This window comes from Pavona decussata, unplaced genomic scaffold (genome assembly GCF_977016875.1).
Source record: "Pavona decussata unplaced genomic scaffold, jaPavDecu1.1 SCAFFOLD_168, whole genome shotgun sequence".
Lineage (NCBI taxonomy): Eukaryota > Metazoa > Cnidaria > Anthozoa > Scleractinia > Agariciidae > Pavona > Pavona decussata.
Genome location: NW_028145579.1, coordinates 121531 through 136847, shown reverse-complemented (window position 1 = coordinate 136847; position 15317 = coordinate 121531). Strand labels below are relative to the sequence as shown.

The following is a 15317-nucleotide window of genomic DNA, read 5'->3' as shown; positions in this document are numbered from 1 at the left end:
GTCTTTGTAGACCATATGTGATCTGTGAGTGTTTTTGACCTTAAAGTTGAAAACAACCTCGTTCCCAGGGTCTCTCTTCTTCCCGCCTTAGCGAGAGAGAGACCCTGGGTGAAGCTGGTCACGTGGCACCCAAAATCTGGGTGCTTGACACAATTTGTCGTTAGGGAGGGGTAGTAAGGTATGCAGTTGTCGCTTTCTCAGAAGGACGGAGAAGCCAGCTACGAACTTTACGACAACAAGGGGTTTTACAACCAAGCATTTCTACATCACACACTCACTTGAGACCTGGAAGAGGTTCACGTTTCTTCCACTCAGGTAGAGTGTTGTTAATCCAAAACAATTATTTTAAAAACAGTCGTTTCGGGACGCCAGAGGGAAACCGACAGACGATGGGGGACGCTTGAGTCAAAACCTAAACAGGCATGGTGATTAGAGCAGAAGTATCGCTGGCTTTACGCCTTTTAACAGAGCTCCAAATGGGGTGAAATGCAAAAGAAGATCAATTTTAGTATTGCCAAATGGAATACCAAGAATTTTTGGCAATAGAATGTAAGCAGGCGAAGTGTTCAGAAATGCCAACGGACTGAAACAAGCCGCGTATGAATATAATTCAAAGGTACTTTTCATCTTAGTTTGTTCCCTATGTCCTTGACTTTAAGACGTAGTTAAACGAAAAAAAAAATGAGCCCAGAGCGCTGATTGTGATCGAAAACAATGTATTTATTCACAGGAAATCGGTGACCAAATAGATATTCAATATTGTGCTTCGCGAATTACATCGGTAAATAAACAGATTACTATTAACAAGAAGAATGTATTTGTATTCTCTTGTGAGTGATGAATTATAATGCCGTTACTGAAAGAATTTTTTATGAACTACATTTCATTTTATAGAGCAAAAGATGTACTTATTACCGCAGTTTAAGCTTGAATAAATGCTTTTTCTGGTAGAATTCATGGAATCAGTTCCAACTCAGTAGTGTAGATAAATTACTCCGATTCAAGTTGTAGAATTTATGATCAACCTCTGCTTCATTGACCGTTTGAAATTCCCTAGATTGTACTTAATATACGATTTTTGCAGAAGACACGAAACTGCGCCAAATCTCTCGCATTTCGCTTGCTTATAAAATCGCACCCGCTTGAAAATTTTTGATCGGCTCTTGCGAATAAACTAATTGAGTGAGTGTACCCGTACTGGGGAGAAGTTTGTCGTGTGCTGTCACGTGACCAGCTTCAGCCAGGGTCTCTCTCTCTCTCGCTAAGGCGGGAAGAAAAGAGACCCTGGGAACGAGGTTGAGTTGAAAAGACCTTTGATTTGTCTTCTTTGCCAGAGGACGATGAAAATGTGTTTGAAACTCGTGAAATTGTTTAGCTTAGAGATAAAAGTTTTAATAAGTTTTTCATTCCTTTGGCATTAAGGGAGCTCGATGAAAATCTTTTTACGCTCTTCAAAAACAAAACTTGCCTTTTTATAATAAATGGTCCCTGGCTACAGTGAATTTGGCTTTTAATTTTCAGCTGGTCAGTTAGACACTGATTTGGGCTTGGGATCATTCAGATTAATAGCGGAAACTAGACTTGAATAATTGAGCAAAAATATTACTGATGGGAATTTCAGCGAGAGACAAAAGTTTCACGAATTTGCTTGTCAACCTTGCGCGGGGGCCATGCTAATCTTCTCTAAAATACGAGCAATGTGCATAATGTCCGCGCGTATTATTTGTAAAACCATCGAATGATGAATTGCAAAAAGAGTTTGTTATTTTTGGCTTCTCTTTTCTGTTAAGAGTGTCGAAATACACCCAGCATTGTCTGTTCATCACTAGCTCGTGCAAATGACGTAAACAATACAGAAAGCTAGTGAAACGTCTTTGTACGTTTTCGCTCTATTGTAAACTGGTTAAAGAGGGACACTACAGTTTATTACGGTCTTATATTTTGCGCGTTTTGTTTTACCTTATTTTGGTGGTATGACATAAAATAATAATAATAATAATAATAATAATAATAATAATAATAATAATAATAATAATAATAATAATAATAATAATAATCCCTATTCCGCCAGAAACAGGCGCGATGTGAAATATCTGAGATCAAAATGTTTGTTGTGCCATGATCTCAATCGTTTCCTCCACGACAAAGATTTCAAGACTTCTCTGTCTCCGCATCTAGCTTGCAAAAAAATGGCTCCCATCGCCCTACCTACGGCACAGTATTTTCACCATACAATTGTCTAATACCCAGCATCCCGCCTCTGTTCATTTCACTCTATCCCGAATTCCACCCTCGCCAAACTAGGGGTTAATCATTGTTGTGAGTAAGCAGACTTCCTTTGTTTTCACGACCTTGAGCAATGAGACAACAGAACAAGTAGGTAAAAAATACAATTTGAAACAGAAATAAAGTCAACAAGGCATCAGTTTCCATCAAATGGTCCAACATCAAGTATTAAATACATATTGAGTGGACTGATCAGTATCAGTATCGGAGAAAATGCTCTGGAGATAGATATCATTCCAACACGCACTACCATTAATTTAATATTCACAAAGAGAAGCTTTATCTTCAGTTGATGCAAGATGTCTGACGAGTACCATCTCCCGTTGCAGCTGTGCCTCATTCTATTCACCCTTGTGCTGTTTCTGCAAAGCACGGAAGGTACCTGCAATCAATTTGCGTCTTATTTTGTTCTGTGATATTGATAATTGGTTTTTCAATTTGTTGTCAACTTGCCCTTTAACAAAATTTTGGGTGTGAGGCGCACATGTCCAACAAACAGCAAATAACAATATAAAATAATTCCATCCATTTCGACTTAGGTCTAAAAAACTGTGTGATTTAACATATTATTTACAAGGCTAAAAAGTTTAAAAAAAAGATATAAACCAAAGTTTTCGACTAATCAAGTCATCCTCAGGGTAAAAAGAACCATCCACTACATGCATATTTTTTTGCTTTAGGTGATTCACGATGGACTAACGGCTAACGGAAATTCAGGCTGCCGTCCGCCGCCCGAAAATGCCCGCATTGCAGGGCATTGTTAAAGTATCAAGCCTTGAATTCACCGAAGCCTCAAATATCAATTAGGCGCTTTTCAAACCGCGGGATTTGAGGGCAAGGGTTTCCTTCCCGTCCCCTTCCCCCTTCTTTTTTCTTTGTTTGTTTGTTTTGCTTTTTTTTTTTTGTTTTTTCCTCCGCTCTCGTCCCAGTTTACGCGCGTTCAAATAGCAAAAAAAAAAAAAAAAAAAAAAAAAAAGGGAAAAAAAAAACGCAAACCCCGACCACGGAAAGGCTTGCTCAGCTGGCTATCCGAACGGTAGTTGTTCTCACCTTAGTAAAGAACAATGGAAATAACTGAGATGCAAATAAGCAACATTATAAAAAATCAGCAAGATCGGCATTTTACGAAATTTATACATAATTGGAAGCCGTTACCTAGAGAAGAGAGGGAGAGATGGCAGGAGAAGGAAAGAGAAGGCTGGCTCGTTCAGTATGCATCTCATGTTCTGTCGGCGTCGACTACGGTGGCTGGGACACGTGCACCGTATGGTGGACGGTCGCCTCTTGTACGGTCAGCTAGCCTCGCGATGCCGCACTATAGGCCGCCCAGCTCTCAGCTATAAGGACGTCTGCAAGCGGGACCAGAAACTGACGAACATGAACCCAGACAGCTTGGAAAAGATGGCAGACGACAGAGACGGCTAGCATCTTGCCGTGATGGTGTCAGGAGTGGAGAGGAGAAGAGGAACCTCCAGCTGGAGAACAAACCGACACAACGTAGAGAGAGACAGCAAACCGCGGACACAAACCAGCCATCTAACTTTGCGTGTAAAAATGGTGGCAGAGACTGACATGCTAGGATTGGACTGCTGAGCCACATCCGGCCCTTTTCTCATATAAGAAACACTCACCCAACAGGGCGCACACCATTGTCTCCCAAGATTGAAGGATGCCTACTACAAGCCAATTCCGTGTAACTTAAGCTGGTTATCTTGTTTCGTCCTTCACCGAGTTATTTGTTGCTCTAAAGCTTCCGCCAGATAATCTGTTCCAGTTGAATATAATGAGCTTAGATTCTGTCTTCACTGATTAAAAACGCACGTGCCTCGATACGCGATACAAGCGCCCTTTTTATTTCCATGCATGCGATGGCATTTTTTTTATTTTCTCTCGGCTTTCTTTCTCTCGCTTTTTTAATCGGATGTTTTAGATTATTTGAATCATACAGAGTATTTAATCGAACAATTGCGCTACTCCTGGTTGCTGTATATCAAATATTTTTTTATCAACACATCACTCGACCTATATCAGAATACATCCACAATTTAGTGAAACTGGCGACTCGATTATTTCTGGTCTCACGCCATTATCATTACTTTTTTTGGATCAGTTACTGTACAATGCGAGTTTTTTTTTTTCTTTTTGTGGCAGCCACTGTCTATATTGCAAAGGCTTCTAAATTATACAGCCAATCCTACTGCTAATATCAACTAGTTTCCGATAAAACGAGTCTCGACTGTTAAATCCTTAAGTGTACACATTGATAAAAATCTAACTTGGGAGTGTCATATCAATAAGCTTTCTAAAAAGATTGCTTCTGGTATGGGCGCTTTTGAACGGTAGGTATTCGGTCCCATATTAGACTTTACTTTCCATTTAAAATTCATTAGTCCAACCTCATCTCGATTACTGCAGTTCGGTGTGGGGATCATGTTCTAAGAGTCTTTCTCAAAAGTTTCAAAAATTACAAAATCGCGTAGCACGCATCTTAACATTTTCAAATTACGATCGTAGTACTGATGAATTGCTGCGGATCGTAAACTGGGTTAAAAATAAGGGTATAATCTTAGAAGAACTCTCTTAAATGGATAAGCTTTTAGAAATTTGGGATAAAAAGGATGACTTTTTATTACTCATTCAGTTATTAATTACAGCTAAACAACACATCTATGATTGTCGTAGAAATACTATTCGACCATCCTTTGGAATGTTCTGTAACAAGCTAACTTACGTCTATCAATTAGAATTACAAGTTGTTAAATCGAACAGCAAAGACTCCAGTCATATTCTTAAATAGAGAAAATATATTGATAGCTTAAATCTCGCGTAAGAACACCCTAGCCTTTAAGTTCCCTTTGTGATTCTTGCAGAGTAAACAACACGTAAGCAATACAATATTTACAATATTTACGAGCTTTCGTCTTAAGTGTTTTAAGATTAAAAAATAACAGTCACGTTCCTACTGGCGAACACGCTAACCGTGACAGCTAAAAAGGCACGTAACTCGTATGACCTCCCCCCCCCCACCCCCTTATATTATTCCCTATTCCGCCAGAAACAGGTGCGATGTGAAATATCTGAGATCAAAATATTTGTTGCGCCATGATCTCAATCCTTTTCTCGACGATATAAGATTGCAAGACTTCTCCGTCTCTGCATCCAGCTTGCAAAACAATGGCTCCCATCGCCCTTCCAAAGGCACAGTATTTCCTCCATACAAATGCCTAATACCCTGCACCCCGCCTCTGTCCATTTTACCCTATCCACACCTCGCCAAACTAAAGGTTAACCATTGTTGTGAGTAAGAAGACCACCTGTGTTTTCACGGCCTTGAGCAATGAGACAATAGAACAGCTTGGTACAAAATACAATTTGAAACAGAAATAAAGTCAACAAGGCATCAGTTTCCATCAAATGGTCCAACATCAAGAATTAAATGCAAATTGAGTGGACTTATCAGTATCAGTATCAGAGAAAAAATGCTCTCAAGATAGATATCATTCCAACACGTACTACCAGTGATGTAATATTCACAAAGAGAAGCTTTATCTTCAGTTAATGCAAGATTTCTGACGAGTACCATCTCCCGTTGCGGTTTTGTCTCATTCTATTCACCCTTGTGCTATTTGTGCAAAGCACTGAAGGTGCCTGCAATCAATTGGGGTCTTATTTTGTTCTATATATGATAGGACATTTTGTTTTATTGAGGCCTGCAGCTGGTTTTCAATTCGTCGTCAACTTGCCCTTTAACAAAATTTTGGGGGTGACGCGCACATGTCCAACAAACAGTAAATAATTATATAAAATAATTACGTCCAATTCAACCAATTTAAATATAATTTATGATTTACAATTATATTTACAAGGCTAAAAAAACCAAACGTTTTTCACTAATACCAGTCGTTCTCAGGGTAAAAAGGACCGTCCGCTACGTGCATACTTTATATGCTTTAGGTGATTAACGTTGGGAACAGTTTCGCTACGTAAGAATGGACTTGTTTATTCAGACTGGGGCTCCATTGCTGGATCATTAAGCCTTCAATGATTCTGCGTTTGTGAAAAGATTGGGCCGTACAAAGTATTCGCCAACTAAAAGAATGGGTCGGATTCTTGCGTTTAACTGACGGGCAGACTCACAGTCATAAGAGGGATTCGAATGTTCCCATGATTCGCATCTCCACATTTCTCCTGGTTTCGCTGATGTAATCAACACCGCAAAAACAGTCGCCTTTGTAGACCACACGCGATCTGTGAGTGGTTTTGTCCTTAAAGTTGAAAAAGACCTTTGATTTGCCTTGTTTGCCAGAGGACGATGAAAATGTGTTTGAAACCCGTGACATTTTTCAGCTTTGAAACAAAAGTTTTGCTAAGTTTTTCATTTCTTTGGCAGTAAGGGAGCTTGATGAAAATCTTCTTACGCTCTTCAAAAAGAAAACTTGCCTTTTTACAATAATTGATCGCTGGCTACAGCGTATTTGGCCTTTAATTTTCAGCTGGTCAGTTAAATAAAGATTTAGGCTTGAGATGCAGATTAATGGCGGTAACTAGACTTGAAGATGGTGAGAAACAAAATACCAAACAGAAAGAGACATTAGCGAACTCGTTTCCTTTCCTTTCTTTATTCACAGCGGCTAAATTCAAGATAGGAAAAATCAACGTGACAACAGCCAATCCAGGACTATTTGCTTGCCAGAAGGTCTCTTTCGCGCAGCCTTTTGGCGGAAGGGAAGTTAAGGTGTTCGCTTCATTTGAACATTCAGTCAAAAACCCATCCCGTGGTTATGGTGCTGCAATTTGGGTGGAATCAGAGGATACAAGTCAATTCACAACCTGTATTTCCGAATACGGTGACGGTTCCAATGGAGCTGCGGAAGTGAACTGGATCGCGGTTCAATCTGTTCCTTCTGGCGCTCAAGTAGGAACTGCCGCCTTGAACTCTTGGACCACTGGAACGGAGTGCAAAAAGATTGACTTCCCACAGGTCAGTCTAAGTTTCTGATGAATTTTCAGTTTCCAGAGATAAGCGCGTGTAAAGTAACAGTGTTTTCTTGTCACCTGTTCAACACAGGAGGGGGGGGGGGGGGGGGGGGGGGCTACAAATCGAAATTTTTGGTGGGGTGGGTGGCTCGGGTGTCCAAACCCTGAAACTATCTCAGACCGAAATATGTAATTTTTTGGTACCCTTTTTCAAATTTAGACCTATTTTCAGATCTGTTCTTTCGAATCCATACCCATTTTTCACTTTTAGACCAAATGGTTTGAAAACCATACCCCTTTGGCACCGCAGGTAACTATATGACTTATATAGGGGAGCACCTTTTTCCACGGGGGAGGGAGGGTTGAGCAATCGCCAAACATTTTCTACCAGTCTTAGAGAAAACTTAAAAGGCTTTTTTTAAAAAAAGCAGTGCATCAATTTCCAACTTTATTCACCAAAGTTAATTATCCGTTACAGGATGTCAACCAAGCTCTTGAAACACTCATCGTCAACATTTGGTTTTCGCTGGCAATCTGCAACAGGATCTTTTCCTAACTGGTCTGAAAAGCTGCATTTTTGAGCTCATGTCTTAAACACCCGCAAGGCAGGGTAGGATAGAAAGGGAGGATAGAAAGGCTATGACCAACAGGTCTGCCCCCTACCAGTTGGGACTTTTAGCCGCAAATGTTATTTCAGTTTGTATATTTATTTCACTGATTTATAGTGTCGCCAATTAGTCTGCAGTACTTAATACTTCAATGCTTAAAGGTGTATTAGCGACGGGCACGTGTAGATGAGGCCAAGTTGATAGGATAAAATTAAACTTGACCCATACGCTAATGTTTCAAAGTCAAAAAGGTCTTCGCATCTCTCCCCTATCCCTCTCCCCCTTATCAGCATATAATGGGTGCCAAAAGTTGTTTTGTGGTGGAAGAGAAACCGGGGAGGGGGATTTCTTCCCTATATTTACCTATATTTACGTTTACCTTTACCTTTACCTTTACCTAAAAAAGGGTATTTTGGTCTGGAGCAGGGTCATGGTTTGAAGAACCAGGTCACACACCCCCACCAAAAATTCCGAGGAGTAACCCCCCCCCCCCCCCCCACTCCTCGGGAAAAGAGAAAATAATGTATGAAACATGACCTATCATCCCAAATGCCAATAGGTAAAGCATCAATTTTCTCAAAATCTTACTCAAAACCTGGTCTCAGTGACAGTCATAGTGTCCGAAACAGCTCAACACAAGCCACGTACGATTTCTGTAGCTAGGAATTTAGAATCAAATTCATATGGCGTTTTGTCAAAATTGTAATAATTATTAAAATTTTGACAAAACGCAAGTGAAATTATTTCCTATCTTCATTTTTATATCATGGGAAACAAGTGACGCTATGTGTGCCCCTCCCCCCTCCCCCCTCCCCCCACCCCTCCCCCAAATAAAATATCCTCAATCGCATATAATCATACACTCATGTGCCATTTATGCAACTGGTGGTTCTTTATTTATATTATCCTTAGCTGCTTATACCTCACCCTACATTTGTGTAGTTTCAAGCCAGTTAATTTCATTAATGTTTGATTTCCCAGCGATTTTTGTCTGCGCCAACTATTCTTGCAACCACAAGTCACCTGTCTCCGGGGAAACCTCAAGATGCTATGGCTGTGTGGATTAACAATCAGAGTGAGGAAAGTTTTACGCTATGTCTCAGAGAAACCAGGATTTTTGATGGCCTACACCAAAACATCAAAATTGTGAGTAACTTATTTACTGTTGTTTCCTGCGTAAGATATTGCTAACTCGTCTCAACTCCAGGCGAGATAATCTATAAGCGAGCGGAATTTCACATAGATCTACCGACTATCATTGCGTTTACACCACCTCCCCCCCTGCTAGCAGAGCGGATGAAACTACACGAGCGTTGCGATTCGAACGCACTCACAAAGCCAAAATGTAGAACTAATCGGACGTTTTACGATAAGTTTTTTCCGACCATGTATTTATAAATTATAATTACAACCTTTAAGTTTAATATTTACATTTTTTATTCCCAGTTGTAAACACACTATTGTAACCCAGTACCAAATTTAAGAGAAAATATTTTTGGACTTTTGAGCATTTGTAAATTTACCGCAATTCACTTTTTTTTTTCAGTTCAATGGTATTTTTCGTTAATAAATTATTACTATTGTTGTTCTAAGATATAATTAAAATCTAATTTTGCTTTTGAACACACATGCTTAATCCAAAAATATTAATTTCACTGACTCAATCTACTGAGTCAAATCTTTCACTTATAAAGAAATGACCCCGTTCTGGTTTTAGGTCAAGGGAAGAAACACAAGTCAAAATGACAACGACAATAAACGTAAACAAAAATATATACAACTAAGCGCTTGCCTGTCTCATTTGATGTTAGATAGGCAAATTAAACTTGACAAAAGGGCCTTAAAACAAATGGAAGTAGGAAAAAAGGTCATAGTCCGGAAAACAATAGTTGACTTTCCTATTTGGTCATCTTTATGGTTGCCTTGCAGAACTGGTTAGCATTTACCAACCTGAGTCTCGAGAACTTTACCTTGACTGGCAGCTTACTGTTTGCGAAAAATAACTCTCTTCTTCAACAAGAAAGCTTCGCCTTCTGTAAGGTAAGAAGTGGTCAGTAGAAAAAGTATCATTATTTATTCATTCATTTCTGATTTGTTTGTTTGTTTCGTTGATTAAGACGAGATCAGAGTACTGAAGTTCTCAGTAACCTAATCCAATCTACTGCATGACCTCAGCCCAATTGGCAGACTTGTTCCTTTTAAATATGATCTGAACCATTATAAAAGTAAATACTTGTTCTTGTGTCTGAAAAAAGCTATATTTTTTTGTTACAGAAAATCAACTTCACAGAACCATTCTTTGCTCCTCCTGTGGCAGTAGTGACGCCAAAACGCATTTACAACAACAAGAGTTCGGGGCTGTCTACAGGGTCAGGATGTGACGCAATTACCGCCTGGGTTGAGGTAAGGTGTTTTTGTTGTTGTGGTTTTTTTTAGTTTAACCATTTCATCAAGGGTAAAAAAAAAGTAATGTTTGGAGCAACTGGGTCAGCTTTGCTTATATCTCTATGATTTGCACAAGCAAGTCACCAATCTATCGTTTCATGCACTACTTTATTTACTTACGTGAATTTAATAAGAAGCATGTTATCCTTACATAAATGGAAGACGTCCACGCTCAGGAAAAAAACTGTTAACTCTGAGCGCTTTAGAAGTCTAAGCACTTTTGACGAGGGAAAGGTTGATTGTGCGTCCCTTAGCTGAGCACCCTCTCATTAATTCAATGACACCTGGAGGGTTGTTCTTTCCCTCTTCAAATTGACATGAAATCAAAACCAACAATTAGTCACTCACTCACTCATGCCCATATGCCGGCTTGGCATGTAGGGCAGCAACAAAATTAAGCCACTCCTGTCTGTCCCTGGCCAGCCTCTGAATGGTTCCCCAGGTATGATGTAAGGTCTTCAGTTCTGCTTCCACAGTCCGACGCTAGGTGATCTTGGGTCGTCCTCGCCTGCATCCCCCCTCCGGTGTCCAGTGAAGGGCTGTGCGAGTGATGTTGTCTTGCTCCCGTCGCATGAGATGTCCGATCCATTTCCATCGTCTTCGCATAATGATGGTTCCCATGCTGTCCTGGTTGCAGCGAGCAAGAAGTTCTTGGTTGGAGATGGTTTCAGGCCAGAATATACGTAGGATTCTTCTGAGGTTTTTCGTGTGGAAGGTGGACAGCTTGTTGAGGTCGCTCTCTGTCATCTTCCAACATTCCGAGCCGTACAGTAGGGTGGAGTTTACACAGCTCTGGTACAGTCTTAGTTTGGTCTTGGTGCTGTACTGGGATGACTTCCAAACGTTGTTCATCATTCTAAACGCATTTCTGGCCTTACTGAGGCGGTTCTTGATGACGCTGCCTGCCCCACCGTCATGTCTGACAGTGCTCCCAAGGTATGTAAATTCTTCGGTCGTTGGTAGATCTTCTCCATTTACTGTGACAGGTGATGGGTTTGATACGTTCAGCATCATTCCTCCGTCTTCTTCTGGCTGATCTTCAAGCCTACTTGCTGTGCAAAGGTATTTAGACGGGACGTCTTCTCCTGCATGTGCTGGTGGGTATGCGACATAAGTGCTAGATCGTCAGCAAAGTCCAAATCTTCAAGTTGTGTCAAGAGGGTCCATCTGATACCTCGCGCTTGGCCTGCTGTTGTCTGCCTCATCAACCATTCGATTGTCAAGTTGAAGAGCATCGCAGACATACAACAGCCTTGTCTAACACCTGTCTTCACGCTGAAGCTGGTCTCGCTGCTTCCTACCCTGAATGTGAAGTTGTTGTAGAAACTCTTGATGACAAGAACAATCTCCTGCGGTATTCCATATGCCCTGACAATGCGCTATAATCTCTCTCGATGGATGCTATCAAAGGCCTTTTCAAAGTCTACGAAGTTGATGTACAACTGTCTCTGCCATTCTGTGCACTGTTCGATGATGTTTCGCAGAGTAAATATTTGGTCTGTGCACCCTCTTCCTGGTCGAAAACCGGCCTGCTCCTTTCGGAGTTGCTGGTCCACTGCCTCTTCAATTCGCTTGATGATGATTTTTGCGAGGATCTTGCCTGGAACAGACAGGAGGGTGATTCCTCTCCAGTTGTTACAATTGCTCAAGGCTCCCTTTTTCGGGATCTTTACTATGACGCCTTCTGTCCAATCCTCTGGTAGTTGTTTCTCGTCCCAGATGGCTGTAAAGAGTGGCTGAAGAACTTGCGCTGCAAGCTTGAAGAGTTCTGCATTGAGGCTGTCTTGACCAGGGGCCTTTCCGTTTTTGAGGGATCTGATGGCTGCCACAATTTCTTGTTTCTCAGGTGGCGTTGTGTTTACATCCGGGTCTTTAGCCGGGTCCTGTACATCCGCTGGAGCGGTTGGTGGTGGTCTGTTTAGAACTTCGCTGAAATGTTCTGCCCATCTCGCCTCTTGTTCCGCTTCTGTTGTTAGTGTCCGTCCCTGTTTATCTGCGATGGGTGTGTCTGTGGATCCCCGGTACTTGCCGCTGAGGAGCTTAGTGATTTTGTACACTCGTACTTGTTCTCCTCTGGCCGCGGCCTCTTCTGCTTCCCTTGCAAGGCCTTCCATGTAGGCCCGCTTGTTGGCCCTAGCCATTCTTTTCACTGTTTGATCAGTTTCCCTGTACTGTTGTTTGTACCTCTCTTCCAGCCTTTCTGACTTGGTCTCCAACACTCTCTTCTTAAGGGTTCGCCTGTTCTCAATGGCTTTCCAGGTATCCGTTGTTATCCACTCTTTCCTCCTCTTTCGTCCTCTTCCTAAGCAAGCTTCACTGGTTTGTGTGTAGGCTGATCTTACTTGCTTCCACGCGGTGTCGATTCCTTCTGACTCTGTCTGGGTGTAGTTTTCAGCATCTGCCAAAGCTTGGAACTTGTTCTTCAGCTTAAGGATGAAGGCATTCTTTGCTTTGGGGTCGCGCAGCTTCTCCACATCAAACTGTTGTTGTCTTGGTTTCACAGGTCCATTCTTTCTCAGTTTCACTTTCAGAGTTGCAGTTGCAAGGTGGTGATCACTGCCAACATCTGCTCTTCTCCTCACTCTAACGTCTTGTAGCGATCTCCTCCACATCCCGTTGATCATCAGGTGGTCGATCTGATTCTTGTCTCTGCCGTTGGGGGGGACACCAGGTAAGTTTGTGGATGTCTGGGTGTGGAAAGAGAGTCCCGCCAATGACAAGGTCGTATGTCCCGCAGCATTCCAGCAGTCTCTCTCCATTGTTGTTCATGCTTCCACATCCTTCCTTACCCATGGCTCTCTCGTAGTTAGTGTTATCACTTCCAGCTTTGGCATTCAAGTCGCCCATCAGTATCTTCATTTCATGTCCTGGTGTGTTCTCCGGTTCAGCCTGCAACTGTTCATAGAAAGCCTCCTTGCACTCTTCCTCACTGTCGTTGGTTGGTGCGTAGCACTGGATGATGGTGGTATTGATGTGCTTCCCTCTCAATCTGATCTTCATCAGCCTGCTGTTCATAGGCTTCCACTCCATCAAGCACTTTTCCATTCCCTTTTTAAGGATGATTGCGACTCCTTCGTGGTGCTGATCGTCATCTCTATCACTGTAGAGCACTTTCTCTCCCGTGTTGGTTCCGTATCTACCGGATCTTGTCCATCGGCTCTCGCTGACTCCAAGAATGTGTAGATTGTAGCGCCTCATCTCTGCTGTAACTTGGGCTAGCTTCCCGGTCTCATACATGGTTTTTACATTCCAGAAACCAATTCTGGTTCTGGTTTTGGCGCTTAAGACTTCCATCCTCCTGTCAGTGGCTTCCATTGTCACACCTAGAAGTGTTCTTTTCCTTTGTTGCTGTTTCCGTAACAAGACTTTTTTTACAGAACAGGGTTGTTAGCCCTGTGTCTAACCCCCGGCCTGGAGGGAGGGGTGATTTCACTTGGAGTTTCCTTCTCTTAGATGATAGCCGACCATAGCTCACGAGTTCCATCTACCCGGGTTTGAGATCAGAGTTTTCTTCTCCTAGACGATTGCCTGCCAAGGCTAACGAACCCCATCTGTCCGGGTTTGTAATCAGAGTATTCTGTCTCCTAGATGAACTGCCTGCGAAGGCTAACGAGCTCAACCTGCCCGGTTTTGGAATCAGAGTTTTGCTTCTCCTAGGCTATGTTGGTCCGCGGCACCCTATTCCGTATTATTCAGATGCAACCCCCCAAAGGGAGGGCTCCCCCATTCACCAACCGGGGGACGCGCCCCAGTACGCCGTATAGCCCCAGCGCAATAACATCGTCAGTGAAGAACTGGAAAAATAAAAACGATGTTTACAGTGGCATGTATGATTATTATGTACAAAACAGTCACTGAAGTTTGTAGCGTCTGTTTGCAGATTAGGAAAATTAAAAAAAAAATTATTGAAATGATACAAAAGGAACAGATGTTTTAAATAAGCGCGGGCACTTTCCTTCAATCACCCGCCCTAGCTTTTACTTGTCACATTGTGTTGGAAGCTATATCAAGCAAAATTTAACAGATATGTTCAATTTTAGCACACATCTACGAAAGAGATGGAGATTTGTGTGAAAACCTATGACAGAGACTTTAGTAAAGACACCATTGAAGTTGATTACCTGGTTATTGGAGGTACGTAAAAAGTGGCAAGTGAAGAACAAATACGAGTTAACTTCTTCTGTTCTATACACTAAATATTTGTCTTTTAAATTCGTTCTCCAGCTTGCCAGTCACACATGACACATATGATACTATTACACTTCTTAAAAATGACGTAGGAAGCGAAAAGAAAAACAGCCTTTACAGTTAATTTTGTCGGCGTCTGACATCTGCAAAAGTTCTACACTAGCTACAGGGCCTTTTAATTAGGTTCTTTGTGGTTGCCAATCATGAATCACGAGTCTGTTTTTCCTCAAATCACGAATCACAAGTATAGCGATGTTTACTGTTGAAAAACATTTTGTTTTTGTCAATCAAATGCGCCCATTCAGATTCAACTGTTTCTTTCAATGGCCAATAGGCCTCTCATTGCTAGTAGAACAATATTGAGCAGGAAATCTAAGAAACCTTTCTAGGCTTATCTAGAAGAGCCTTCCTAACTTGCTTACAAAAGACAGTACTCATTCGATGATTGAAATTACAGCATTCTACAGATTTATGATTGGGCTACCAAGACAGTTTTCATCTAGCCAGGATAACTAACTATACACGAAAGAATAAGTAAATCGTATGGAAAGAAAACATTTAATCGATCTATGTTGAATTTTTACCTGAGCTTAAACGTTGGTTTACAGTGAAGTTGTTTGAGATCACTAGAGTAACTATTAAATACATCTACCCCATTATATTTTTGACCATTTCATGAATTGTATATTTTAATCTATTTTGTGTTGGAACCTGGAGGTCGCCGATTAGTTGATTTTCATTTAATTTCAGTTCAATACATTGTATGTCCAAGATGTCGATTTTTTCCTAGACGTATGCACCAGGGTTGACAAG

The 15317-nt window shown here is 41.4% G+C and overlaps 1 protein-coding gene and 1 pseudogene across 4 annotated transcripts in view; one reads left to right on the top strand and one right to left on the bottom strand.

Annotated features, from left to right (window-relative positions):
• Positions 1-1620: 1620 nt before the first annotated feature.
• On the bottom strand, positions 1621-1716 carry LOC146464140 (U6 spliceosomal RNA; annotated as a pseudogene).
• Positions 1717-2360: 644 nt separating this feature from the next.
• The window catches only part of LOC146464139 (uncharacterized), a 28937-nt gene continuing 15980 nt past the window's right edge, over positions 2361-15317 (top strand). For 2 of the 4 annotated variants that reach the window (XM_085130064.1, XM_085130062.1), the window contains exons 1-6: positions 2361-2664; positions 6915-7267; positions 8853-9017; positions 9801-9911; positions 10146-10274; positions 14357-14450. In XM_085130064.1, the coding sequence (XP_084986190.1) occupies positions 2586-2664; positions 6915-7267; positions 8853-9017; positions 9801-9911; positions 10146-10274; positions 14357-14450 (931 nt within the window). In that variant the 5' untranslated portion in view covers positions 2361-2585. The remainder of the gene's footprint in view (positions 2665-6914; positions 7268-8852; positions 9018-9800; positions 9912-10145; positions 10275-14356; positions 14451-15317) is intronic. The other 2 variants (XM_085130061.1, XM_085130060.1) reach the window with 2 other exon arrangements.